Here is a 27,452-nt window from a genome sequence, read left to right on the forward strand (position 1 = left end):
AGCCTGGTGACAGAGTGAGATTCCGTCTAAAAAAAAAAAAAAAAAAAAAAAAAGAAGTAAATCCCCAATGCTTGGAGGCAGACCCCAAACATCTCCACTGGACATTTCACATCAGGTTAAATTTCATATGAGTAAAACCAAAAGGCAGTGCCACATGCCCAAGGAAACAGGGGAAAGAACACATGCTCTCCAGAGCTCTGGGGACCTTTCCAATGAGACCTTGCTGAAGAAACATCGCTCTGACAAAGGCGAACTGTCATCCCCAATAGACAAAAACTAAGAAATTCTAGAGACATTTTATTCTCTCATAAAAATCATTTATTGGCACACCAGAAATGACAATTTTTTCTAGTACAGTAGTTGTATGCATCTGTAATTGCAATTCAGTGTAAACTACATGTTACAAGTCACTAGAAATCTAATTAGCAGGATGAATTTAATAACGAACAAGAGGAACTATGAGTCTACCACGGCCCAGCCATCGAGTCTCATTGGAGAGTAAATCAAATATCAAACTAGTGTTGCCCTGCAACAGTTTTTCTGTAGCCAAGAAAAACCAAGACACACATAAACAGGATAGCACCCATTCCATAAATTAGGTACACTTAACTAGAAAAAGATTGTAACTGATAGAAATAATCTAAATAAAGTAAGCACAAAAGTAAATAATTAGCTATTTACATATATTCCTTTTTGCCAAAACTTTAATTTGTTAGCTTTCCCATCCTATCTCTTCGCTTCTATTTGTTATTCTTGTTTTTTCATGGTGAATTTCTTGGCTCACTGAAAAATATTTAGACAACTAATTAGAACTTCTTTCCGGGTCCCACCTTTCCTAAAACTTTATGACAAACTAACGAATTTCAAGGGTAACCTATGTAAGTCTATCTCTATATAGAAGTAAGATGCATTATTATTCTGCTATCAGTCATAGTAATGACATACAATCCCATGTTTTTCCAAACATTGTTTGGACTACTCCAGAAAATTAGACTGTGAATGGCAGCAGAGTGGATGGATTTTTCATTCATAACAGGCACAGATAGTCTAAATGGAGACAAGCATGTTTATCCTGAGAATGTGAATGCTGTGGACTGCAACTCAAGATCTCCCATTACTGAGAATGGGTCCTTTGCCCTCTGGTCACTCTTTTTTTTCTCAACTATCAATTTTTAAGGCGTGGTATCATAGCAGCATCAGCAAATAAGAATGCTGACATCATTTCTACCAAGAAGGGCTCTGTGATGAGTGGCAGCAGGTACCATAATTAAATAGCGCAGCTGAAAAGGCATTGAGTTGGTACATTTCTGGTGCTATGGCCAGAATGTGTGGATTTTTAGCATCATTCTAGGAAGCCTGAAAGATCTTGCCCATGAGTCTCTTTGACCCTTGCCCATTTCCTTTCTAGTACATATGACAACTTATAATTATTTTATTTTTGCTTTTTCTCCTACTGGAATATAAGCTCTGAAGGGCAGAGACTATGCCTGTCTGTTCACCACTGTGTCCCCACAGTGTCTAGAACATAATGTTCTAGTGTCTTGAACAGTGCCTGGTCAATAGTAGGTTCTCGATTAAAAGCTTTTATTAAATAAACGAACCAAATCATTAAGTCCCCTGGTTTGCCTGTGTCTTAGAGACTTTCCAATTTTATACAGTGGCCAGGGTTCTGGCCTATCCTAATTATAGGGCCATCCTAACGATCCTACCCTGATGTGAACCTGTGTAGCGGATATTTTTGTGCTTCAATGAGTAGTGAAACTTCTCAGTGATAGATTCATTCTCCCAAAGCTTAGCTCTGCAGAGCTAATGCTACAGGAGAGGTAAGAGGGCAAGAACATTCTAGGAGGTAAACTGTATGCTACAAATTCAGCTCATTCTTCCCTACCTCCCCCTATAACCTCATTGACAGAAAGCTTAAGAAAAAAAGTTAGCAGGAGAATTTTCTCCTGGCAGTACCAGTCCAGTTAGTCACCAATAACCTGATCAGAAAAGAAAGAAAATATAACTCACCTACATAAAAAATTAAGTTAAATAAAAGCAAAATCTGGGAGTGGGAACCAAGTGACGTGGTGGGCTGTCTAGGTCCTTTGTTGGTTAGAATTGTTGGACATGGAAGCGGAAGCAGGCAAGACAGCAGAGGAGAGGTTGAAAGGGAAAAGGGCAGAGCTGTGGGTGTGAAGACTGCAGAGGACCAGCTTTTCTCTCCTCCTTCTCCCACTCCTGCCAACTCTGCACCCCACCACGGCTGGCTGAGCTCCTTGCTGTGGCTCTCGCAGGCGGAGGTAAGAACAGGCAGCTGGCGCCTCCACGGCACATCCTTAGGCTATTGATGCTCTGCTGGAGTAGAAGTCGGGGACTGGGAGCCCGGTGTGCAGCGTGACCTGGGGAATGAGACTGTGAGTCCTGAGAGGCATTGTGCATCCCCCTGTCCCTTTACACAGTGTACTGTGGGTGTGTCCCTAACTCAAAAAGTGTTCTGTTTGCTTCTCTTTAAACATCTAGGCTAGTAGGCATTAAACAAAATTCAGGAAGAATCCTGCCTATGGTAAGAGGCTGCTCACCATGGCAGGCTCTCAAATCCTGGTGACATTTGATTATACGGTTCTTAGTCATCTGCCTCTTTTAAAGGATTCCGGGGAGATTATGTTCCTTACAACTGAAGACACAGGCCTTGGTTTTCAGATAGAGGAGCCTGCTGGCCACACCACAGTGACCACTGCCAAATCCATGGATAGAGGACAGATTCGCAGAGACAGCCTTTCCCTTATTACTTGTCCGCTAGTTATTGCAATTAGGGCAAACATTTCTTTCTGGGGTTGCATAGATGATTGCCAGTTGTGAAAAAACATGGCATTATACTATTTCACCAATTTCTGTGTATCCCCAAACCTCAATGGATAGCTATGGATAAAACTAGAACCATTTCATGCAGTTCTTGTCCCTGTCTTCTCCAGCCCAAGAGTCTTTATCAATAGATAATCAGAAGGTCCTGAAAACCCCTGAAGAGCATCTAGTATAATATTCTTTGAAAGGGAAATGGCCAATGTGAAAAACCCTGAAGGGGGTTTTTCTGAGACTCACTTCTAGGGTAATTTATGGTTTTCTTTCTTAAAGTGTAGAGGCTGAACTCTGAAAGATTAGATTCCAGCCTTCTAGAAAACCTCATCTCCTTGCAGGAAGAGAGAAGGGCAGGGGCTTCTGGTTTGCAATCAATGTTACTGCACATACTGAAACACAACAATGAATTTTGATAAATAGTTTCCAAGGCTGGTTCTGGAGAGGGCAAAAGTCATCTGTAGTGTTTTAATTCTCAAGCCCTATCTTAAGACAACCATTTGTGGAATGAGGCTCATAGTTGTTAATGAGACACCCAGCTCAGGAGGGAAGTGAAACCCTAAGTCCTGACAGCAGCTGGCAGGGCACAGCTCTTCCCCCATGCATGGCTCTGGTCCCCCTTCCAGGCCCCAGCCCAAGAGTCTCTCCACCATTCCTTGCCCATGCAAGGCCCCTCATGCCTTAGAAACTGTGCACAGGCTGTTCCCTCTGTCTGGAAGGCTCCACGCAACTCACTCCCTCACTCCTTTAAGGTTCAGCTCACCGGTATCTGCGATAAGCCCTACCTACGCTGACTATCCTATTTAAGACTGCGGCTGCCATTCCCAACCCCAGCATTCATGGGCCCTTGGTCTTTTCTCCACTGCACTAAACACCTTCTGACACACCATCTGATTAACATTGTAATTATGCTTACTATTTATTGTCTCCTATCACTAAGATGTAAGTTCTATGAAGGCAAGATTTTTATCTGTTTTTTTTTTTTTCACTGATGTATCCCACTTATAACTGTGCCTGGCACATTAAAGGCATTCTATAGATATTTGCTGAATGAATAAATGAGAAGCTGTTGTTTTATTCTATAATAAATAATAATTAACTAAGTTGTAGGTAGGGACTATGTTTTCTACCCCTTAGGACCTAACAGAGCCAAACAAGAGTGCAGAGAAGATGCTCAGATTTTCTGATAACGATACTAATGCTTCAGTCTTACACCCTCACCTCTTCTCAGCCACTCCTGAGCTTTGTTAAGTCATTCCATTTGTTTTCATGCCAGTTGGTTAAAGGCTTTCATTTCTATTTAGAGGTGAAACTAGAGCTACAGAGATGATCATTAGCCAACCATGAAGAGAATTCTAGTTTCCTATGTGCTATTAACTAGTCTGTGTCAAGTATAAAGAAGGTGCTTATGCTTGGCGTGGAATAATAGAAGTTGTCAGCGCTGATCCCTTTCTCTCCTCCTCTCCTTCGTGTCTTGGTCTGGGCCTTACGCTGTCGGCTTCCCTCTCTCTGGTTGGATTGAATGGCCCTGGGCAGCCTTTGAACCGGCAGCCAGCAACAGCTGTTTAACCTCAGGGGCGGAGTGCTTACCTGCACATTCCTGTTCAGGCTGACCGCAGGGAAGAACAGGCCCTCCACGTTATCAAATGCTATGGGACCTTGTTGTTCATCGTTGATAAAAAATGTCAAGTTTTTTCTATTTAAGTCGAGGAGGACCCCAATTGTGGCCCCTTTTGTGATCCCTCCCTCAGTTCTGTAGGAAAAGAAAAAAATTGGGGTTCATTTCCTTGTGGTCACTCTAGAAGCTCCCCCCTTTTGTGTGGTGAAACCAGTGTCTTGCAACCTGTTTATAATCATCACTACCCCAAAACCTTTTCCCTAATCATCTCTCGCACATACATTTTAATACCACAGATATACTGTATACATGTTGGTACTGTGTGTATATCTGTGCTTTATACATAAAAAGAGTATGATTTTTTGCTCCCTCCCCACCACCATCAATTTTCACTTCCTAGGGGGAGATATCTGCCCTTGTGAGTTGCTCTGCTGTTGCTGAGAGTGAACTCATTCATTAGGGTCTCTACCACTGAGTCACAGCAATAGAAAACCAAACATTAAAGACTAGGAAAAAGTCGCCTTTGGGCTATCAGAGCTCTGACTCTAGGAATATTGCACACTTTGTATAAATGGTGTGAATTAAATATCATTAAATACAAAGTGACTTGATTTGAAAGTAAAAATAAAGAACCACTTTGGTTGCACCTAAACCACATGCATGAGAAATTGGATTTGGGGCCTTATGTTATCCATTAAACAGAAAAACTCATTCCAGAAGGATAGTAATTTTTTGGCTTGTTGCATTTAAATTAAGAACTTAGAGGCTGTCTGTGAAATGACAGCACTGAAGAAGAGGCTTCTTCTCTGTACAGTGAAATAATTATACTCTGAGATGTAGTGATTTTAAGGAACCTGCATACAAATGCCATTTTACAAAGAATTGTGTCTTATGCTTCAATTGATGATTTCACAAAATGCCATTAAACATGGATGATCAGATTTGTCTTTCCTGTTTTTTTGAGATCCAGCAATATTGAACTTCATCCTCATCTCAGCAGAGCACAGGAATTTGTGTCATTCATTTCCTCTTGCATGCAGGATACAGACTGTACATAGTCATTAAAAGACAGGTTTACAAATTGCCTCTTGTTACTTCACAGGTTTAACAATGAAAGCACAAATGACATGCAGGTTGCATGCAAGCAGATGCGTTCAGCATTAAGAAGGTGTTTCTCTGCATAGTGTGATGGTTATGTCATTATTCACTCCTGCACTTCAAAATAAAGATGCTAAAAGGGAAAAAGTAAGTGTGGCATTTGGGTGGTAGCACTGAGAATCTATTGACAGAGAGTTCCCCAAAATGCCAATCACTGAAGATAACCACTTATCTACATCCAGTAGGATTTGCTTTCATGGTGAAATGGTGTGTGTGTTCACTTCCAGTGACAGTGAATAATACACACTTGAATGCTATAGAAGCTATCCAAGGGAAAAGGAGGCTTTAGGAGTCTACAAGCTGGAGACGGGTCAGTGATGAGCATATAGAAAAAGATAAAACAGTGGAGTCCAATTATCCTACCAATGTCTGAGTTGCTTTCCCTTTGATCTGATTGAACACTACTGTATTTTTTTTTTTTTTTTTCAGAGACACTAATGAGAATGCATCCTGGGGAAATCTTGGAGCGTAAGGTGGACCAGGGTCCACAGTAGAAATTTCTCTGCCTAGGAAATTTGTGAAAAATATATTTGAGGAGCACAATCAAATGAGAAAGGAAATCCATTATAGTATGTGTTCAATTATAATGATCTATATTTTGGTGGTAGAAGAAAACCTCAAGGGGATTACTATATTTCCTTTCCTTAGCAAACTGGCTGCTCTGAATACAGTAATAAGAGAGTTCTCTTTAAGTAAAAAGCCATTCAAATTGGCATCCATAAGCTTTAGTTTAATGAATTGTAATAAGAACAATGGCTACTATTTTCAGGTGCTTCCAATGTAAGGCATTTTCACATATTTCATTTGATCTTCAGAAGATTCCCATAAGGAAAAATTTTATTATACTAATTTGGTGGATTTAGAAACTGAGGTTCAAAAAACGAAGTAATTTGTCCAAAAGTGCTTTTCTGATAAGTTGTAGGTCTGGGTGTTTCAGCATCCTGGATTGTTTTCTTATAATGTATATCCATCGGGATTCTTAGTTTCCAGCCATGGGGTGAAATACAGCAATGAAGGGAGTAGGAAAGTACTCAAGTCTCTATCATTATATAGAAAGTAAACCACCAGCATGGACTCAGCTGAGGCTCATAGAGTGCCTGTGCTACTTAATGTAGACCACCTGCTTGATTTCCTGAATATGGTCTATGTACTAGGTTTTTGAACTGGGGCTCTCACTCCTGATCAGAAGCCAACGTGAAGAAGGCTTGGTTTGGGGGCTGCAGGGTACCTGTTGGTGTGCGAGTTGTTGTGCATGAACCAGCTCCGGTTATTGTCCACATACATTGCCCAAGCTTTGTCGTCTTTTCCTAACATCACATCCTTCATCACGTCCATGCGAGCCACGCCAAAGGCAGGATCAGGGTGGTTGTCATAGCGATCTACCGTGAGCTCCCAGTAGTGGACACCCTTGGAGAAGCCAGTCTTCCCTAGCACCACCCGGTCATCATAGCTACTGCAGGTCACTGTCAGGTTATCATTGGAGAGGATGATGTCCGAGTGCGCTGAGCCAGGGTCGAAAGCAAACCAGGCCACTGGGAACAACAGAAGGGAATGAGGTTATTAAGACAGACCCAACAAGCACAGCACCATAACATACTCCTGGGCGGGTGAGGAGCGTTGTGTAGCGTTTTCATGCTGCCATGCAGGAAGGAGGCGTCCAGGGCCAGGGCAGACAGGGGCACGTCCTGGGAGTTGGTACTCTCTGCACCAGAAGCAGACGGAGGACACACGACCGATTCAGCAGGGGTTACCTGGCTCAGACTGCACTCCCAACCAGGTGATCCGGGAGTGAAGTGGCATCGATTTTGGAAGGTGCAAGTCCCTTCACCTGGTGACTGGCAGAACAGTGCACCAGAGACATAAAGGGAGAGGGGATGCGCTAAGATGCCTGTGTAACCCCTGAGGCGGGGAGGCTAGGAGCTAGAGTCCTAGATGGAGGAGGGATAAAACACATGGAGTGAAATCAGGAAATATCCCTTCGGCAGAAGTGCTAACATCTAGTTGCTTTGAAGTTTTCCTTGGCTCTAGTGAAAGCTCACAAGCTGCGAAGCTATAAGCAACATAAACTAATTTTCATGAGTGATTGTGACTTGCGTGTAGGACAGGTTGCTGTCTGCATAACTTAAAAAACACAGTTTGCGTGCTACTCCTGAAACTAACACAACAGAAATTTTGCTGGAGCAGTAGGAATTTTGGACATTAGGTGCAGATAGAATGATGTCTTTGTACACATTGTAACGCCCCAAGTTCTAAATGCCACCTATAAATATCACACTCGAGAGATGTAATTGCTGATTTATTGAACCTGTGAGACACCTCACATGCACTTTGGTCTTTGCTATTTGGTAACAGAATAAGGTTATTCCATACCTGCCAACAGCTTTTTAATGTCAACTGTTGTCATTCCAAGTGAAAGGCATGGGGAGAGAGATAGGAAGCAAAATTGACATGGATAAGAAAACGTGTCTCTCTTGATACACTAGTACCCCAAAAGGACTCAATTTAAAACGCCACATATACTAAACAGGTGCTCTCTGACTTGTACCTTTACCCATATTTAGTGCTCATAAAGAGTGCTTGCATTGATGTATAAGAAAACTGGGGGAAAAGTAAGCTTTGAGGCATAACATTAAACACTACAGGCATCTTTTCCATTTTTTAAGAGTTTGAGAAACTGCTATAATAGGGTTAGAATGACAATTAGACAATTTTATTGACATAAGACAAGTTGCCGCCATTTATTTTGTGAAGGAAATTGAGCACACCAATCACGTAAGTAAAAGATAATTACAATAGGTATACTTGCCTAATTGAGAGTAAGGTGCAGATTGTGTCTCAAAATTGCATCCTATAAAGAGATACTACACATCAACGCTATGAAACAGCAACCAGGTTGATAAAAATTACTTGTATACACTTAAAAAGCACCAGTTGAATATAGATACCAGAGGCCTGATCCATGAAAAAACAAAGCCCTTTTTATATTATTTACTTTGTTGGGTAAAAAACTGCCTCTCTGCTCTTTCAAAATGAAAAGCACATCTTTTTACCATTTAATAAATCCTCTTCCAATTGATCCTAAACTCTGTAGCTGAATTTTTCATCTTCCAAGTTCAATCTTTTCCTCTAAAGTTTCCACAGTAAGAAGGCTAGCTGTTTTAAAAATGGGGAAAATGTACTTCATTGAAACGGAGAAATCACTGGATTTTGATAAAACTCTGCTCTCACTATTCGATATACTTCTAACTCTGGTTATACCAAAAGGTCTGCATTGTGACTCGAGCCCAAATTAAATATAACTAAATGTGTAATGTAATCCATTTGTTAATACATACATTTTATTAATAATTATTAATAATGACTTGACGAATGTGTTAAAACTGCCTCCTCTCCTTAGGAGACAAGATCCTTCTCACCTGAGGGAGGGGAGGAGGGATGGTAGGAGTGGGTGTGGTCTCAGAGATATATAGGAATCCCCTGTGGGCCTTTTTCAACCATCTCCCTTCCCTAAGATTTGGATACCTGTACCCCATGAGAAACTACATTGTGTGGAGGAAGACTGCCTAGTCTTAAAATGTTCAAAGGTGTGTGACCTACAATTTCCAGTGGTGTCGAGGACTGATCTAGAAAATGTGGTTTTGATGAACACTGGGGGATAAAGAAAGGATCATTTAATTTTCTTTTCTATTTAGTAAGGCCTTTATATGCTAATTCCTAAAACATTTGCAGGATAATGTGCTGACTTAAAAGAATTTTACAAGAATTAAAAAAACAACTTACTATAAAAAAGGACTAATGGCTGAGTTAAAAACAAAATATAAAAATTATGATCTTACTTTTGGTTAGTTTGCTTTTCTCTGGGATGAATTCACATGCAAAAGAATCTCATGGCTGATTTTTATGTTTCGTTTCTATCAATGATCACTCCAATTCCTATTCATGTGTTACAGCATAGTGAGTATGGAACACCTGGAGTTTTAAAACCGAATCTGATATTCAGCTTTGGAAATAAGTTTGTAGAATCTGAATAGGGCTTTAAAAACTTTTAAATGAATCATGCCTTGTGCAACTCTTTTTCAAAACAAATAGTCTGAAATCTTTTTACACTACTTTAAATACATTATCATACATTTAAGATTCAACAATACAACTAGAATAATGCTCTTAAATACACCCATCAAATATCCCAAAACTCACATTTCATTTTATTCTTGAGACAATGTACATTACAAAGACTGTAACAATATTTCAGTACATTAGACACAAGGGAAAAGAGTTTCATAACAAAGCATGTTGGGAAGCCATAGTGCACAGAAAAACAATAAGAAACATAAAAGCACAAAGAAAAATGTCATTTTAAAGAGAGCTTGAAGTCCCTGCATCCTTTTTGCACTGTCATGCTGTGGCCTTCTTCATTCCAGAATGTGGGATGAGCAAAAAGAATAAAATAAAAACCAAAAGAAACCTTTGGAAATGTGAAATGTGCATCACGTGTATCCATGATTACAATATAGTCCTGAAGAGATCAAATAGGTCTGCATCTTAGATATTTTAACATTCTATTTGCTAGGCGGTGTTCGCTACAAAGGAACACAAGTCTAGCTTTGCTGAAATCAGCCTTAGGCTCTGCCACAACCAGCTTGGCTGTGGGAAACTTCGAGGAGGCCAGACTTTTTGATTACTCAGATCTTTGGTCATTAGGCATTAGGAGTTAAGGGTTTCTAATTCAGCTAGCAGCGATCCCGCCCCGTTGCTAGGAAAACACTCAGCCGTGAGCCCCACTGTCCTAGCAGTGAGCACAGGCTTTTGCAGAAAATGCTTTCACTTTCTGCCCTCTGGATTGCCTGCTTTCTGCTGTTGGTGTGTTTTTACTTTTATTGTACTTTGTCAATAAAGATCTCTTGAGTCTATGTTTAATCAGACCACTCCAGGCTGGATGCACTGATCCAGTCTCCCAGACACTGCTGGTTTCCTGGATACAGAAGGGCTGCAAACCTCCACATTGCTGCCATGGCTTCCACTCAGCCAGCGCCTGTGCCGTGCTATGCCACTGCATGTGATGAGAGCGGGTTATCCATGGTGGTACCAGCTTGTGCAAAAAGAATAACTTCACTCATCACTTTCTGATGCCGTTAATACATAGACCACAGCTCCACGGTTGCTCCTTCCAACACACAAACAAGAACGCCACAAAGCTCCACCATCCCGATGCTCCTCATACCGAAAGCAGGCCACAGACAGAGACTAGCTCATCCCCCTCACCACGCACATGAATGGCAAGAACAAGACACGCGTTTCAGAGATGCCTTCAAGGTACAGAGATCAAGGGGAAAAGTCTGAGGAGCTCAGCTCACCCGGTGCATTGAGAGACTGTAAAGAGGAATGCAAGCTCAGCTGGTGGGGTGAGGATCGGAAATCAAAGTAGGATCTCCCAGGGAAGCTGGGTTGTAGATTAAGGGTGGAGGAGAAAGGACTCATTCTACGGAGCGGCAATCTTTCCGAAGGCACTGGAAAAGGGAGGGTCTGTTCTTCTGAATCTGTGTCTAAATGTAAGATCAATGCAAACTAGAGATCAGAAGTCTGCTATTATGTCCCCGTGCACGGTTCCCCAAGATCTGCCTTAACAATGCATTCATACAAAGCCTCATCTTTCCCACAGGGTGCCACACTCAGGCATTTACAAAACCAATGTGCCTGGGGGCAGGGAGGGAATTTTCGGCAGATCAGGACCCAAGACCAGAGGACACCTCGAACATCAAAGGCAATTGTTGTCACTTTCCCGATTTTTAGTGGTAGAAAATTGGAAGGTTTCCTATTTTGGAAGGTTTCCTTCTAATTAAATAAAATATCTTTAGAAGTGAATGTACAAAATGTAAAGGCAAATTTTAACTATTGATGACCAAGAGGATATTATTTTACCCCCTTCAGTTGTCCTGGGAGTTACTACCTATTCAACAATGGCCTCTTAAAGGGTTTCTATTTAAGAGATGGTGATTTTTTACAAACTGTTTCCTATTCCATATTTTCCCATTTCTCTCCTAATGTATATTTTTCTATTAGATGGATGAGCTGATTTTTTATACTAGCACACTCCAGACTCTATCTTTGAATAGGAGAGGAAATGTGGGGTGGTCTAAGGAAGACAGGGCTGGACAAGTAAGCAGGGAAGAAGGCTTACCTTTGTTTCTGAATTATGATCAGACTCTAGGGATGTCACTTGACCATCTTTGTTTCTCTAATGATAAACAGACTGTAGGCAGTGGTGAGGTGCATTGGTGGCAAAATATCTGTTTCTGTTCAGATAGTCAGGTTTGGCCTGAAGATAATCGTTATATCAGACTAAAGACTTAACAATTATTTGATCTTGTTTTAGAAGGGCATGAGTTAGTTTCTCTGAATTACTAAAATTGCTCCTTTCTATTTTGTCAAACAATAGCTGGTTCTATGCACGGTGTGGTCTAGTCAGAGGTGGATCTTTCACCAATTGAAGCCTTCTTAACATTCAGTCTAATAGCAATAATTTAGGAAATACAGATGGTAGGAAGGTAATATTCCATGTCCAAAATCACAAAGGAACTTTCTTCTCATTGAAATAATAATTTTGTTTCTGTGACCAGACGGTATTTCCGTGAAATTTTTTCTGGTTTGAATCAGTTAGCAGCAATTCTTTGCTGGACATACACTTCTATCAAAATGCTACTCACATGTTGAAGCAAAAATAACTGGAGCGTGTGTGTGTGCAGAATATGATCCTATGTGAAGAGCTCAGAACAAGGGCATTGGCAAGTTTTACCTTAATACCTCCAAGAGTCAGCCTCTGAACTTACAATACTAAAGTTAGCTTTTCAGGCTTTAGACTTATCTGTGGGGGGATGACTTTTAAAAAATGAAAGTATAAACCAGATCTCAGAGAAAAGGAATTGCTATTTATAGAGTTAAGACTTTGTGTTCCCACTAAGAATACATTTTTCTTCTACCTAAACTTCATATGGTTTGAATGACTTAATATCATGTATTATCATTTCTTTCTTCAGATATGATAAATCAAAAATTATTTGTTATAATCGTCTTAAGGGGAAATTAGCCTTTGAGTGTAATAGAAAAATTCAAAATACAACACCCAAGCACCACAAACTGGCATGGGTTTCTATTATGGAGCGAAGGCATTTACAACTATATTTATATCAATAAAATATTTTATTTATTTATTTATTTATTTAGTATTATTTATTATTTTTTGAGACAGGGTCTCACTCTGTTGCCCAGGCCAGAATGCAATGCCACGATCTCAGCTCACTGCAACCTTTGCTTCCTGGATCAAGTGATTCTTCAACCTCAGCCTCCAGAGTAGCAGGGACTATAGGCGTGAGCCATCACACCCAGCTAATTTTTCTATTTTTTGTAGAAATGGGGTTTTGCCATGTTGTCCAGGCTGGTCTTGAACTCCTGAGCTCAAAGCGATCTGCCTGCCCCAGCCTCCCAAAGTGCTGAGATTACAGGCGTGAGCTACCACACCCGGACTAAAAGATTTTTTTATTAACAAGAATTTGCTTGGAAATGTATTTTTCACTAGGTGTGACAGTCAATTCATTATACTGAAAATATTTGTTGCTTTAAAATTTAATGGAAAGGACATATAAAATAATATGAATTTCAGAGTGCATTGAATTCCCAAGCAGTTATCTGAAAACCAGTGAAGAGATGTTTACTGAACACAGACCTTGGGGAGTGTATCCAATCCCATCATAAATTGTACTCACCTTTTCTATTCTCAGCACCAAGAAGAACTTAGAGTAGGTGATGGCACCCCTTTATAGGGTGGGGACTGAGGGTAGCTATGGTTATTCACGGGATTAGTAACTTGGCACTAAGATGGTTATGGCTCTTCCTATCCTTCCATGTGGATCCGCTGTTTACTGATGACCCAATTTTCCTTGACTCCTTTCACTCTTGAACTATGCTCTCTAATCAGGCAAGTTTATTTAACATCCATACTGTACAACCATTTCATTTTTGTTTTTGAGTTTTTTCCCCATCTATGACCTCCCATTACCTACCAGCTGGGCTTTTACCGTATTTTCTCTAAGTAGCTGTTAACAACAACAACAAAATCCTACCTTGCAATGAGAACTTTTCAAATGAATTACAAGACAGAAACACTTTCCAACTGATCCCAGCTTAACTAAACAAGCAATTCTCCCTTCATACCCTTCCCCATGGGCGTGTAGTGCACATGCTGGGTCAGCTGCCTGTAAGTCGTCTATACCACTTCACATTACCTTAGATTTCAGGAGTCTTAGAGGGAAGAAACTTAATATCATCAGAGGAGCTGCCATCAAGCTTCCCCTTGAAGTCCCCTGGGATGAGGAACTCATTGCTTCCAGCCAGCTCCCTCTAGCTGGCAGTTATTGCTTATATTGGTCTAGACATACCTCTTTGGGAGCTCCACTCTCCAATTGTAGCGTTACTATCTGGGGCCACATGGAACAGATCACTAGTTCTTCAAGTATTTGAGGCCAGTCACCAATCCTCTTTAAATCTTCCCTTTTCTGGGCTAAATAGAGTCAATGTCCAACCATTTCACTATGTATGGATTCCAAATCCTTTACTCTCCTGGTCATGCCCTCTGGACATGTTCAAAGGCATGAATCGAAGACAATATGACAACATTGAGAACAGTATTGCCACTCCCTGGTTTAGCCGAATCACACTTAACTCACATTGAATGTGCACACACCTACTTATGTGTGTATTCTGCGTTATGCCCATGGGATGCAGGAAGAATGCACACACACTACTTCCTTACCTCCCCTTCAAAACACAACTATCACAATATGGAGAAGGCGTCTCAGCCATTCTTTAATAATATTCTATTATTAAAGACAAAGAGGAATGAGGTTGTCATTTTTTTTTTCACAATACCTGATACAAAGCTATGTTTCAGGTCACAGCTAATATGCAGGATAATAATTATTATTAATTTTTAACTTTATAAATAACTAGAGAAAAATGAAGAGCTCCTGAAGAGACTTTTAACATCACATCGTATTTCATCACGTGCAGGGATCCCGTGTGGTTGCAGAGCTTTGCTGAATGAAAGCAGTTTAGCAGGAAAGAGCAATGGAAAACAGTATGTCAGTGGCCAAATGTGGTGACTCTAGGCATAACTATAACTCTAGGATGGGACTGTGTTCGTAACAAATACATATCAAGATATGCTTTCCATCAACTCTGTCAATGACCATCATTTTCCTCTTGCTCTTTCCTGGACTTCTTTCCCTTCCTCGCTAGGATTGGCTGGAGTCTGGAGTTAGGGTCTAGATAAGGGCAGAGACCTCTGCTTAAAAAAAGCAATCAAGAATCAACAACGCAAAGATTGGCTGGGGACCACTTGTATTATTGACCGAGAATACCTAGGTGATATATTCCTGTTTGGCCACCATATATTTCTTTTGTTTCTTTATTTCTTTTTTAGAGACAGGATCTCACTTGGTTACCCAGGCTAGAGTGTAGTGATGTTGATCATAGCTCACTGCAGCCTTGAACTCCTGGGCTCAAGGGATCCTCCTCCCTCAGCCTCCTGAGTAGCTGGAACTACAGGTACATACCACTGCACCCGGCCAATTTTAATTTTTTTTTTGTAGAGACAAGGTCTTTTTATGTTGCCCAGGCTGGTCTCAAACCACTGGCCTCAAGCAGTCCTCCCACCTCAGCCTCCCCAGTGTTGAGCTTACAGGCGTGAGCCATGGCACCCAGTCCGTATATCTCTTTTATTTGTTCATTAGCCAACGCTATTGAACACTTATCATGTGCCAGACATTGCAGTAGAACTGAGCAGTTGGGAAACATAAAGTTGGCAGGAGACTCAACTATAAGAAAAATAATAATTTAGAGAAAATCGGTGTTATATATTGTTGATTGGTTTTTACAATTCTGGGGTGGAATTTCTTGACTGACTCCAAGGACAGAGTACTAAAGATTTTTGCAGATGTTGTAGAATATTTGAAAAGGTAGCCTTTGGGGTGTTATTTTTGGAATCTAAAGAGGAAAAGCAAACAGATTGTGGTTGCCTATGATAGTGTATACTAATCCAGCGTCCTTTTTGTCCTGGTAGAAGTCTGGGTTGTCTTCCTGTCTAGCAGTGAACAACTTCATAACTTAAGCAGCCCTTGAGCCCAGGTCCAATAAGATGGTTGTATTTTGGAGCACGGTAAGGCAAGACATGTCACTAAGAATTGTACAGTGTTAAAGATGAGTTTCTACTCAATTATAAACCAGCTATAAAATAATTTGCTTTTGTTGGGAAGATTTTAAAAGAGACAAAGAAATGAATGAAGAATGAGGCTGTTTTTCTCTTATAAGCAGCCAAAGTCACAATTGTGTCCAACTGGTACATAATTTATAATAAAAGGTGGTATTTTAAGCTTTCTTAAGTGTGGCATTAATTGCAATTGAGAAATGAGAAACAAATCTGTTTTGAAAACCTTCTTTTAGAAGAATGAAACAGCTCTTGCCACCCCAAGGACAGCTGCATACTTCATCATCAAGTTCTCCACTCCAATTTAGAATACCATGGCATTATTTATAAGGAACTATCATCAGAAGAACTGAAAATTCCTGTATTTCAATTACATACAGAGGATTCCAAAGGACAAAACTGCTTTCCAGAGTATCAGTTGCAAAGCACACTTCCCAGAACCAAAAATAGGGCTCTGAATCTCAGTCCTATGGAAAAATGCAAGAAATTCCCTGGGATATCATGCATTTGTCAAAATTTAAAAGAACAAAGTATCTCTCTTTTCTGGGCTCTGAAACCTATCATTATGCCTCTCACCTTGGATTTTGTAAAATTTACCCAAATATGGTCAGGTATGATTACCTACCTTGAGAACTTTGTCCTGGAAATGCATATTCTTCTAACTATTTTTGGAGAGGCCCAGATGCTCTGGGTCAGGAAAAGCAGAGACAGAAAAACCGTCTTTCAGTAGACCATATACATTTCCTTATATGATCCTTTATCAATCGTTTTCTATTAGTGTTGAATTTTCAGTATCATAGGCATAAATTTGAGACTGATTATGACCCTTGGAGGAGGCAGGAGGTATCTAATGCTGCTTCATAGCATTTTCTGAAACAACTTTCAACAGCAGTTTTAGAGAGAGAAGCCACAAAGGTACTAATTGGAAAGACTCAGAGGTCCTCAGCTCTAAGTCCATGGTTTTAGAGATGAGAAAACTGAAGTCCAGAGAGGCTAAGGGACATATTCAAGTTACACCACAGCTGTGGAGGGATACAATAGAGACTCAGGTAGGATCAATTCCTGGCGGATAAAATTTTGGGGTGACAAGACTATTGCTGCTCCTTTGTAACCTAGAAATATACAAAAGGTAAAGCTTATGCCACTGGCCCCAGGGCACATTCCAGTGGTCTCAGTGGGGACCAAGGTTTGTGTAGAGGACCTAATAAACCTCAACTGTGTTATGGATACATCTTTTCTTCTCTAAATAGAGTGTTTAGTTTATGTAGTGGTTAGGGATTGGAAAGGCACACACATCACTGTCCTCCTTGGAATTTTGGCTAGAGGGATTAGATGGGCTGAGGTGTTCCCTGTAGTTGTTCTTCTGACAGGTTCTTTGTTCCTCACAAGGTTACAGCATTTCTGGAGGTCTCAGCACATCAGGGTGCAGTACTTATGCTGGACCCAAATCACTATTAAATATGAACAAAGGAGCTGGGCATGGTGGCTCATGCCTGTAATCCCAGCACTTTGGGAGGCCAAGGCATGAGGATCGCTTGAGGCCAGGAGTTTGAGACTGGGCTGGGCCACATAATGAGACCCTGTCTCTACGGAAAAAAAAAAAAAAAAAAAAAAAATCCAGGTGTGGTGGCATGCCTATAGAGCCAGTTACTCGGGAGGCTGAGGCAGGAGGATCACTTGAGCCCAGGAGGTCGAGGTTACAGTGAGTCACGATCGTGACACTGCACTCCAGCTAGGTGACAGAGTGAGACTCTGTCTCTGGAAAGATAAATGAATGAATGAATGAATAAATAAATAAGTAACTGCAAAAAGATTCTGGACAGATGCATCTGAGGCCAATTTGCATTCAGACAAATGGAAGCATAGTTTATATTCTGTCTGCACCATTACATCTTTTCTGGGTGGTTTCCTTCAATGCACAGAAGAAGGAGCCACCAGAATGAAAGGGACAGTGTGATGCTGACAGTCTAATTGGGGAGAAAGACATTTTAATGTTTATGAGTAACATTGTCTAGGCCCACTTTTTAGAAAGCAATTTTTAAGATGTAGTTTCAAGAATCCCAACCTATTTGTCATTAGATAAAACAATCCTGAAAAATGCTGGGTAGATGGCTTGAGAGCCAGCCCTCTTTTCTCTAATTATCACTGACTACCTTCTCCCCACTTTCCCTCCCAGTTAGGACAGGCAGGGCTGGAAAGCTTCGGTGAATAAATGGCTCTGTGATGTCAACCCAAGCAGGGCTCTGAGTGCCAGACCTCATTTGGTAGTAACTTTCATTTGGTAGTATCAGAGTCTCAGAGATGTAGCTCTGATATTCCTTTTCCTTCCCAGGCAAATCTCGTCACTGCCAGCCAAGAGTATCCACTGGTACCAGTAGGGGAAGGGCCTCTCTAGGTGACCTGCTCACCTGGGATGGGAGGGAGCTGGAGGAAATTTCTGCAAAGACATGAAAATGAGCACAGGACCTGATAAAGAGTTTGGATATTATGCTGGAAATGACGGCCACTCCCACATCTTCTTAAAGCTGGAATGCTACTCTTTTCAACAAGACTCTTTTTTTTTTTTTTTTTGAGATGGAGTTTCACTTTTGTTGCCCAGGCTGGAGTGGAATGGTGCGATCTCAGCTCACCGCAACCTCTGCCTCCCAGGTTCAAGTGATTCTCCTGCCTCAGCCTCCCAAGTAGCTGGGATTACAGGCGCCTGCCACCACACCCAGCTAATTTTGTATTTTTAGTAGAGATAGGGTTTCTCCATGTTGGTCAGGCTGGTCTTGAACTCCTGACCTCAGGAGATCTGCCCAACATGACTGCAAGTAGTAAAGTCCTCCTTCTGGCTGGGATTTCTGGATGAGCATATGAGGAAGCCACACAGCGCTGCTTCATTTTGACAAGGTGTTTTCAGTCACCTTGCAGACAGACTTTGGATAGTTTTCCCTCTCTTTCTTTCCATTTGGTTGAGGGCAAATAGCACTTTTCTAATGTTAGCACCACAGCGGACTGTGCTGAGCACTGGTGGCTTAAAGTCCTGGATCTGACATATTATTATACTTAATCTCTCAGCAGCTCAGTTTCCCATAAGTAGAAAAAGATGACAATAATAATACCTTCCTCATAAAGTATAGTACTAAGAATAATGGGCCATCTAAAAATGTCGACATCCGAATCCCCAGAACCTGTGAATATGTTATTATCCATGGCAAAAGGGACACTGCAGAGGTGATTACATTAAGGATCTTGAGATGGGGAGATTATACTGGATTATCCAGGTTGGCTCAAGGTAATCACAAGGGTCCTTATCAAAGGCGGGTAGGGGCTACATGGTGGCTCATGCCTGTCATCCCAGTACTTTGGGAGGCCAAGGGAGGAGGATCACTTGAGGCCAGGAGTTTGAGACAAACCTGGGCAACACAGCAAGACCACATCTCTACAAAAAATTTTAAAAATTAGCCAGACATGGTGGCACATGCCTGTAGTCCTAACTACTCAGGAGGCTGCAGTGAGCTATGATTGTGCCACTGCACTGCAGCCTGGGTGACAGAGTGTGACCTTGTCTCAAAAAAAAGGAAGGTAGAAAGGTCAGAAAGAGATTGGAAGATACTACATGTCTGGCTTTGTAGCCACAAAGTCTATCTAAATAGATTAAATAGATAGACTTTGTCCTACAAAGTCAGATGTCTAGCCCCTACCTAAATAGACTTTGTAGGCAGAATCTACTTAGATAGGAAGAGGGAAACTAGAGAAAAATAAACAGAAAATGTCCTATCCTGTTCTCAATCCTGTATGATTTTTTAAAGCAGGAGTACAGCTTGTCTCACACTTAGCATAAACCTTAAAACTCTGTGTATTAAGATGGCCTTGTTGTGTAATGTTTTCAACAGATACTCTTTTGCAGATGGTTTCAAAGACTGTGGCACAGCCATGAAGGCTATTAGATGAATTAATTTAAAGATATACATGGCCAAGTTTTGGGGCTTGGGGGCCTTATTTGAAAATTTCATTAAAATTCTTGATTGCTTACAGTTATATTTCATCTTAAGTCAGTGTAATTTGGTTTAGATGTGCAACTGGCATTTTTTCCATGGGTGTCTTTGATACATCTCCAGGAACTTTGCTTTCAGAGAACTAACCACACTTGAACTCATATAATAATGCATTCTCCTTTCCTTTTCTCTCTCTCTTTTTTAAGATGGGGTCTCACTATGTTGCCCAGGCAGGATTCAAACTCCTGGGCTCACAGGATCCTCCCGTCTCAACCTCCCAAGTATCTGGGATTACAGGCATGAGCTACGGCACCTGACTCCTTTCCTTTTCTCTTAATAGCATGCTCTTTATAATTTCCGTTGAATTTAATTAATTTTCATTGTTTTCCTAATTCTCCTATAAAAATTTTATCTTCCTGCTAATCCCTTTTCCCTTTTTTTCCAGTGTTTATCACAATGTGTAAGAATGGAACTATTTATATGTTTATTTCTCTAAGGCTTGTCTCTTTTTCTAGCTTGTAAACTCCAGGACAGTAGGGATAACATCTGTTCAACACTCTATACCCACAGCCTAGCACACAGTGGTCACTTATCAAGCACTGCCCAATAAATAGACAGATAAATTTGCTTTTGAAGAAAAAACCAATCAGAATTTATAGTAATGTAGACATTTGATCTCCCCTGCATAATGTTACCTTTAGATCAGCAGAAGGTTTTGTGAAAGCTCACAGAATACAGAGTACAAATGATGAGCAACTTAAAGCTCAGACTAAATGCATGTGATTACAAGTTAGACTTGTTACCGCATATGAAATTTTACCTTTCTGTGATACAGAATTTTTGTTTTGAAGTTTGAAAAGGGATTAACTCTTGCTAAGAAGAAGGTGAAAGATTTTGTTACACTAGAAAGCCAGAACACACCACCCCACCACCCCCAATACCAGCAAAGAAAAAAAAATCTCTAAAGCAAACCTTTCTGGAAACTGTAGGAAATAAGATTAATAAAGCATAAGTGCAGTGAATGTACCAAAACTCTGTTAATAGCATTTTTCTCACTGATTTCTAAAAAACAAACAAAAAAGAGATAATTATTTAATCCTATAGGCTTTGTCTATTGTTACAGATCAATCATATCTTTTTTTTTTAAATAAGCTATTCACTATATTTTTTCTTGCTTTCTCAATCTTGTCTCACTGAATGTATTAGAATGAGGGAGAAACAAATAGAACAAACCAAAGTTATGGAGAAAGTATGTGTGTGAACTTTATTTCATCATGAGAAAATTACTTCTGTGCAGTAACAGAGAATACTGATATCTATATGATGATAGGCTTTTCTTTGTATTCAGATACATACCTTATATTTGTACACAATATATAAAATTCATGGAGGAAATTAATTTCTACAGTACAGTTTCTTTGTTGGAAGAGAACTTGTTCCGTTTGTTTCATCTAGAAAATGACCCCCAGTTCTGTGACTGTGGTACCAAGGATCGCAGTTCCAATCCTGTAATTTATTAAATTAGACACCATAATCTTATGAACATTAAAATAAACTGAGGCGCTACATCCTCCTGCAGGATGAAACGAGAGACATAAGTGCTCAGGCTGTTATGCTAATAACTGATTTTTAGCAGAATAGTATGATTCCCATGATGTATTATGAATAGAAATAGTTTTCCCGCAGATCTGATAACACATATTAGCAACATTGCTACAAATTTCTCTCTGCTCTGCAGGCATGCACTTCACTCTTCAATCAAACCACCTTGTACACACATGGGAAATGAGGCCATCACCAGCAAGGGCCTTCTGCATTGCATCTAGGAAAGACTCTCGGAGGGCTTTAGCAGTTAGCATGGTATTTTGAGAAAAGAGGCAACTGCTCTCAAACTGATAGGTCATCCCAGAGAGAAGTTGCTAAAATGATAATTCTGGGGGAAGCTGTAGCTACCACATCACTGTACTCCAAATGGGAACAGGTCATGTGGGCATTTTCCCTTAGCATATCCTTCTCTTGGAATAGCATCACTCAGACTGACAACTGCTCCCCAAAGCACTGTTTTCACAGCCAGGGGCCTTTCATCCTTGCTGTGGGATTCAAAATTGTGCTTGTTTTTAACCATGTGAAGCATTTTAGGGTGACTGGCACATGTTGAGGTTTGTGGGAAGTGGGGAAAAAACACCACCATAGTTCTTTTAGCTAACATCTTGAACTTGAACAAAATCAACGTAATTAGTTCTGCAGAGGGAAGTTATGGAGAATCCCAGTGAGGTGGGGGGTGATTTCTTTGATTAAAATGACACCCCAAAGTGTCAGAATGCTTTGGCACCAGCCACAAATACCTCCTTGTAGGTTTAATTTCATGTGTCTTGCTTACTCTTAAAATGAAAATGTTAAAAGCCTCAGAGGTTATATCTGGCCATCAAATTCAAGCCTCTCATCTAAGACACATTACTTGTCTTTGATGACCAAAATATTTAAAGTATAGCTAAGAAGCAAAAATTCTCTAGAGATGAACCTTGTATGGTGGCTCTAGGTAGCCTAGCCAAGACTGAGGGGACTGGCAAAGATGAAAATGGCGGGTAATGCGAAGTTGCTGGTCTCTTCCTGTTTGGTGCCCACAGGAAGTCTCAATCCTGGTGCTGACGGCCTCTGCTTTGGGTATGAAATGGAGGCGGTCTAAGTGGGTAAGCCAGGAGCAGCCAACAGGCGCTCTCTGAACAGTTCTAGCACCCCGCCACCCATTTGAAACACATTCAGTCATACAAATCCACAACTGGAAAGAACCTAGGTCCCACCCTCGGAACAAGCAAGTACTACAGAGTAATTTAGAATCATCTGGGCAAAACTGGCACATGATGTGTATTGGTGGAGAATGGGAGCCTGCTCTAGAGCCTAGATACATTTGTCTTACACACCAGGGGCACATTCAGGCCTTCATTTTTCAGCTTCTTCAACTGCAGCTTATTTAGATTGTTATCAAAGGAAGCCGCCGGCCCAAGCCATTTGAACTGCCGATGTGGAATCTTTGGTTTGATCACATCCACATACCATAGGCTCTCTAAAGGCAGGAGAGGAACAGCGGCTCTGTGCAGAATGCAGAGCAAGTCATGGAAACACTTCAGGAATGTGGGCAGTGGTGGGGTTACCTCCGGGCTTGCCAGCCACTTTAGATGCCACGCAGTTCTCGCTCTGAGGGATACTGCTGAAGGGCCTTACCCTCAGACGTTTGGAGGACCAGGGTCTTGCTGTACGGGCTGACTCCTGTTTTGTTGAAGGCCTTGACCCGAGCGTTGTATGTGCTGTTGAAGTGAAGACCATCCACAGTGCACATTGTCTCCTTCCCCACATACACCTCCTGAGAGTCAGCAAAGAACAGGACAGCACTTAGCCTGCACCTTTTTGAGGGGCGAGGGAGGCACTGTCGCTCAGTGGTTAGGAGCAAGAGCCCTGGTGTCATTCTAATCTGGATTTGAATCCTGTGAGATATTGGGCCATTTAATTTACCTTTTTAGCCTCAGTTTCGTAATCTGTAAAATGGGATAATAATATCCACCTTATGAGGTTGGTGTGAGGATTACTTAATGTTGTATATGCAGATTAGCATCATGCCTTGTATTTAGCATGGGCCAGGCAGCCTAATGAATGGTAGTTATTAGCAGCTAGGGCTGAAAAAAAATAAAACTGAGTGCTTATAGTTCAGATTACACTTATTAACTTGGCATTGGTACAGTATATAGCCCCTACTGAGCTCCTTATCCATCAGTATGATTTGTAAAAAACATGTTTGAAACCATGAAAACAGGAAGGCGGTCTCTATCCTATGTTTAGAACTCCGCTGATAACTTCAGAACTGTCACAAAGATTACACTCCAAGCCATGGGGGATAGGTTTTCATCACAGTACAGAGGGAAGGGGGAGGAAACAGGGAAAGGAGGAAGAATGACATTTCAAAGGCTTAAAATAAATCCTAGCATAATGCATCTTTAGCATAGGTTAGGCATTTGCCTCCCTCTTCAGCTGTACACATTGCAAAATTATGCTGATGTAATGAATAAAAATAATTTGCATTCAAAGCACAGCCTTAAAATGACAACTCTCTGGTAGGATACTAAGAAGACCGGGGTCTTGGATCACCCATCAATTCATTACTCCTGCTGGAATAACAAAAATTGGAATATTATGTCCTCTCATTCAGTGCTTCTCAAACTTTACGTGCATATGAATCACCTGAGGATCTTGTAAAAATGCGGTTGCTGATCCAGTAGGTGTCTGGGGTGGGGTCTCGATTTTGCATTTTTAACAAGTTCCCAGGTGAAACCAGTGCTGCTGGGGGAGGACCGCACTTTTGAGTAGAGGAAAAAGTCAAGACAAAATAAGAGAATTAATTTATTTAAAGAATTGGGAAAACCGGGAGAGTTACTTTCCCAGGAGAAAAAAAAAGATAATAAAGGGAAAAGAAAGACCCTGAAAATGACACAGGAACTGAAAAGGCAAAGTCAGGAATGAGAAACTGACAAATAGGATTTTACACACACACAACACACACACACACACACACACACACTCACACACTGCAAAAGACATGAAATGGAACCTGAGGCCCTTATCTTGGAAAGAAAGAAATTAGATTTTATCATGCCAATAAATCAACATAGATGTAAATAAGGCTTCTCTATCAAAAGAGAGAACCTTTGTCCTTGAGGAGAATTGCAGAAGACACGGCCCCTGCTCTCAAGTACTTAAACCTAGTGGGGGATCAAAAACACATTCAGGAAAAAGGGGGCCTTGAGAGGCTTTGCTCTTGAAAGCTAGTGGCTCAGGTTTGGCTATTGGTGACCAGAAGAAAGCCTCATCCTCACGGGCCTGAGGTTTTTTTAGACAGGGGTCTCCTCTTCATCAGTGCAGGAACTGGCCTCAGTCCCCAGAAGGGCTGCTCCCTTAGGAAGCTCCAAGCATCAGAACTTCCAGGCAAGACTAGGGTGGAGAGGATGGAAAGTAGGGTGGCAGGGAGAGGATGGATGAGAATGAAGCTCTGTATGAGAGAGAAGCAGACACATGCCGGCAGGTGGTGGCACATGAATCATCAACCTGGTGGTACCAGAGCCGTGTCTTACCAGGAGGCCATTCTATCCTGCCTTCAGAGGGCAGCATGAGCTTCTCAATGGGGATAGGGCTCCCTTGCCTTGGGAAGGTAGCAATCTTCTGGTACCAGTTCTATCTGGTGAAAGGCCCAGAACAAAACTATAGAACTGGGGAAACCTTTGCTAGAAAGGCTGCTTAGAATAGGGAAGCTATAACAAGAGATCATGTGAATTAAGAGGAATGCCAATCAAAGACATTAGAAGCTGTGGATTGCAGAAATAAATCTTGGACAACGGTTAATTATATTATTAGCAATAAGCAATGATGGTAATAATAATAGCTAATAATGCACACTTGCCATGTTCTAGGCAGCATGCTAAGAATTTTGTATGAATTATCTAATGGACTCTTAGCAACAAGGCATGAGATTCACGCTATTGTTATCATCCCTCTCGTTAATAAATGAGGACCTGAAGACTCAAAGAGGTGATAATTAGGTATTGTCCATATAGCTAGGGTGGAGGAGACCAACTTGAATGCAGGCAGTCTGACTCCAGTACTGCATGTCCTGTCTCTTAAGAAGGGTAGGGCAGTTTCAGAGACTGCTCCATCCACCTTCATGGTAGAGAGAGAAAGCAGGCTTCAGGTGAAGGGCAGGCAGGCCCTGCCAGGATGGCCTGTCCCTGGGAGAGATGGGGAAGCCAGCCCTGAGACTCCCTGGCAGGTCCTCTGACAGAGTCACTGCTTTGGGTTAACAAGTATGTAGTGGGCTCTCTACTGACCCGGAATTGACCACCGTTGCCATCATCCAGCTCCAGAATGTATCCATCGGCGGGCACCGTGGACAGAGGTGGCTGTTTCCAGGACAACGTAGCGCTGTTGTTGTGGGTACAACATTCCTCCAGCTGTAGGATAGGGGTTGCTGGGACTGGAGAGGAAGCTAAACAGAAATTAGTGTAACTCTGGCTTCTGTTAAGCTGCAGATATTCCAGTATCTTAGAATGGCAAGCATCCCCCTGATAAACACGTGGTTAGAAGTAGCCACAATGGGGTGCACAAGGGAACTGAACAGGACCCTTCACAGAGTCCTCAGGAGTCAGACTGGCTCCTGATTTGCTATGAGGCCATTTTCTAAGCGCACAGTGGCCCTTCCCACCTTCATTGTGGCTGTTGGAGGGGAGACAGGCAGATTCACAGAACTGCTCTGTTCTCATCCCCTTGAGCACTGAAGACATTATCCCTAAAGGAAACGTTTTACATGGAGGCTGGGTTTCCAGTCCAACCCACTAAAGCCTATTTAACTCATAATGCGCCTGAAGCTGTGCTAATAATTTTTTTTTTTTTGAGATGGAGTCTCGCTCTGTCGCCTGGGCTGGAGTGCAGTGGCACAGTCTCGGCTCACTGCAAGCTCTGCCTCTCGGGTTCACGCCATTCTTCTGCCTCAGCATCCCGAGTAGCTGGGACTACAGGCGCCTGCCACCACGCCCGGCTAATTTTTTGTATTTTTAGTAGAGACGGGGTTTCACTGTGTTAGCCAGGATGGTCTCGATCTCCTGACCTCATGATCCGCCTGCCTCTGCCTCCCAAAGTGCTGGGATTACAGGCGTGAGCCACCGCGCCCGGCCGCTGTGCTAATAATTTTATCATAAAACTTATTCTGAGATTTAAACCCAAGTTAATAAACCAGAGACTGCCTATTCTGAGAAATAGCTCTGAAACTACTACATTTCCAATATTCCATCATTTTTTTAAAACCAGTGATTCTACTCCAGGTCTTGTGCACATAAGTAGCTACAACAGTGGATTTTTGAAAATTTGGATCCAAGTGAGATCACAGTGATTGCTCCATTTCAAAACTTCCGAGGAACCTGATGTCATTCTCTCAAGGTAGCTATACCTCCAAAACAGCACTAGGTCAAGTCTACTCATTTTCAGATATAGAACACCCACTGTGAGCCTGGTACGTGGACTAGGGGCCTGGAGCATGACAAGGAGGCTCAAGATGTCTTTGCAGCCGCGTGAGAGTCTGTCATGGCTGTTACGAGTCATGACACCACCCTCCACATTTTATACTGTGACTCTTTTCTAGTACTTAAACTGCAAATTAGTTCAGCCTTCAGACACACATAGAAATATTAGTTACTGAATAATCCCAGTTCTTCATATATAAACTTAATATATGTAGTTGGGAACCATGGTTTTTTGTGTGTGTGCAGTGGCACAATCTCGGCTCACTGCAAGCTCCGCCTCCCAGGTTCATACCATTCTCCTGCCTCAGCCTCCCGAGTAGCTGGGACTACAGGTGCCTGCCACCACGGCTGGCTAATGTTTTTTTTTTTTTTTCTTTTTGGTATTTTTAGTAGAGACAGGGTTTCACCGTGTTAGCCAAGATGGTCTCGATCTCCTGACCTCGTGATCCACCTGCCTCGGCCTCCCAAAGTGCTGGGATTAGAGGTGTGAGCCACCGTGCCTGGCTGGGAACCATGTTTTTGCCAGCTGCTTAAAAACTTTT

At 41.6% G+C, this 27,452-nt stretch overlaps 1 protein-coding gene across 10 annotated transcripts in view; it reads right to left on the bottom strand.

The window, feature by feature from the left end:
• Positions 1-295: 295 nt before the first annotated feature.
• The window catches only part of TRIM9 (tripartite motif containing 9), a 275,613-nt gene continuing 248,456 nt past the window's right edge, over positions 296-27,452 (bottom strand). For 2 of the 10 annotated variants that reach the window (XM_063715571.1, XM_054530095.2), the window contains 6 exons: positions 25,723-25,880; positions 23,075-23,213; positions 7,985-8,008; positions 6,843-7,146; positions 4,429-4,591; positions 296-2,384 (listed from right to left, as the gene is read on the bottom strand). In XM_063715571.1, coding sequence (XP_063571641.1) covers positions 2,322-2,384; positions 4,429-4,591; positions 6,843-7,146; positions 7,985-8,008; positions 23,075-23,213; positions 25,723-25,880 — 851 coding nt within the window. In that variant the 3' untranslated portion in view covers positions 296-2,321. Of the gene's footprint in view, positions 2,385-4,428; positions 4,592-6,842; positions 7,147-7,984; positions 8,009-8,420; positions 8,463-10,968; positions 11,158-23,074; positions 23,214-25,722; positions 25,881-27,452 lie in introns of all 10 variants that reach the window. The other 8 variants (XM_063715574.1, XM_063715572.1, XM_063715573.1 and 5 more) reach the window with 8 other exon arrangements.

This window comes from Pongo abelii, chromosome 15, assembly GCF_028885655.2.
Source record: "Pongo abelii isolate AG06213 chromosome 15, NHGRI_mPonAbe1-v2.0_pri, whole genome shotgun sequence".
NCBI lineage: Eukaryota > Metazoa > Chordata > Mammalia > Primates > Hominidae > Pongo > Pongo abelii.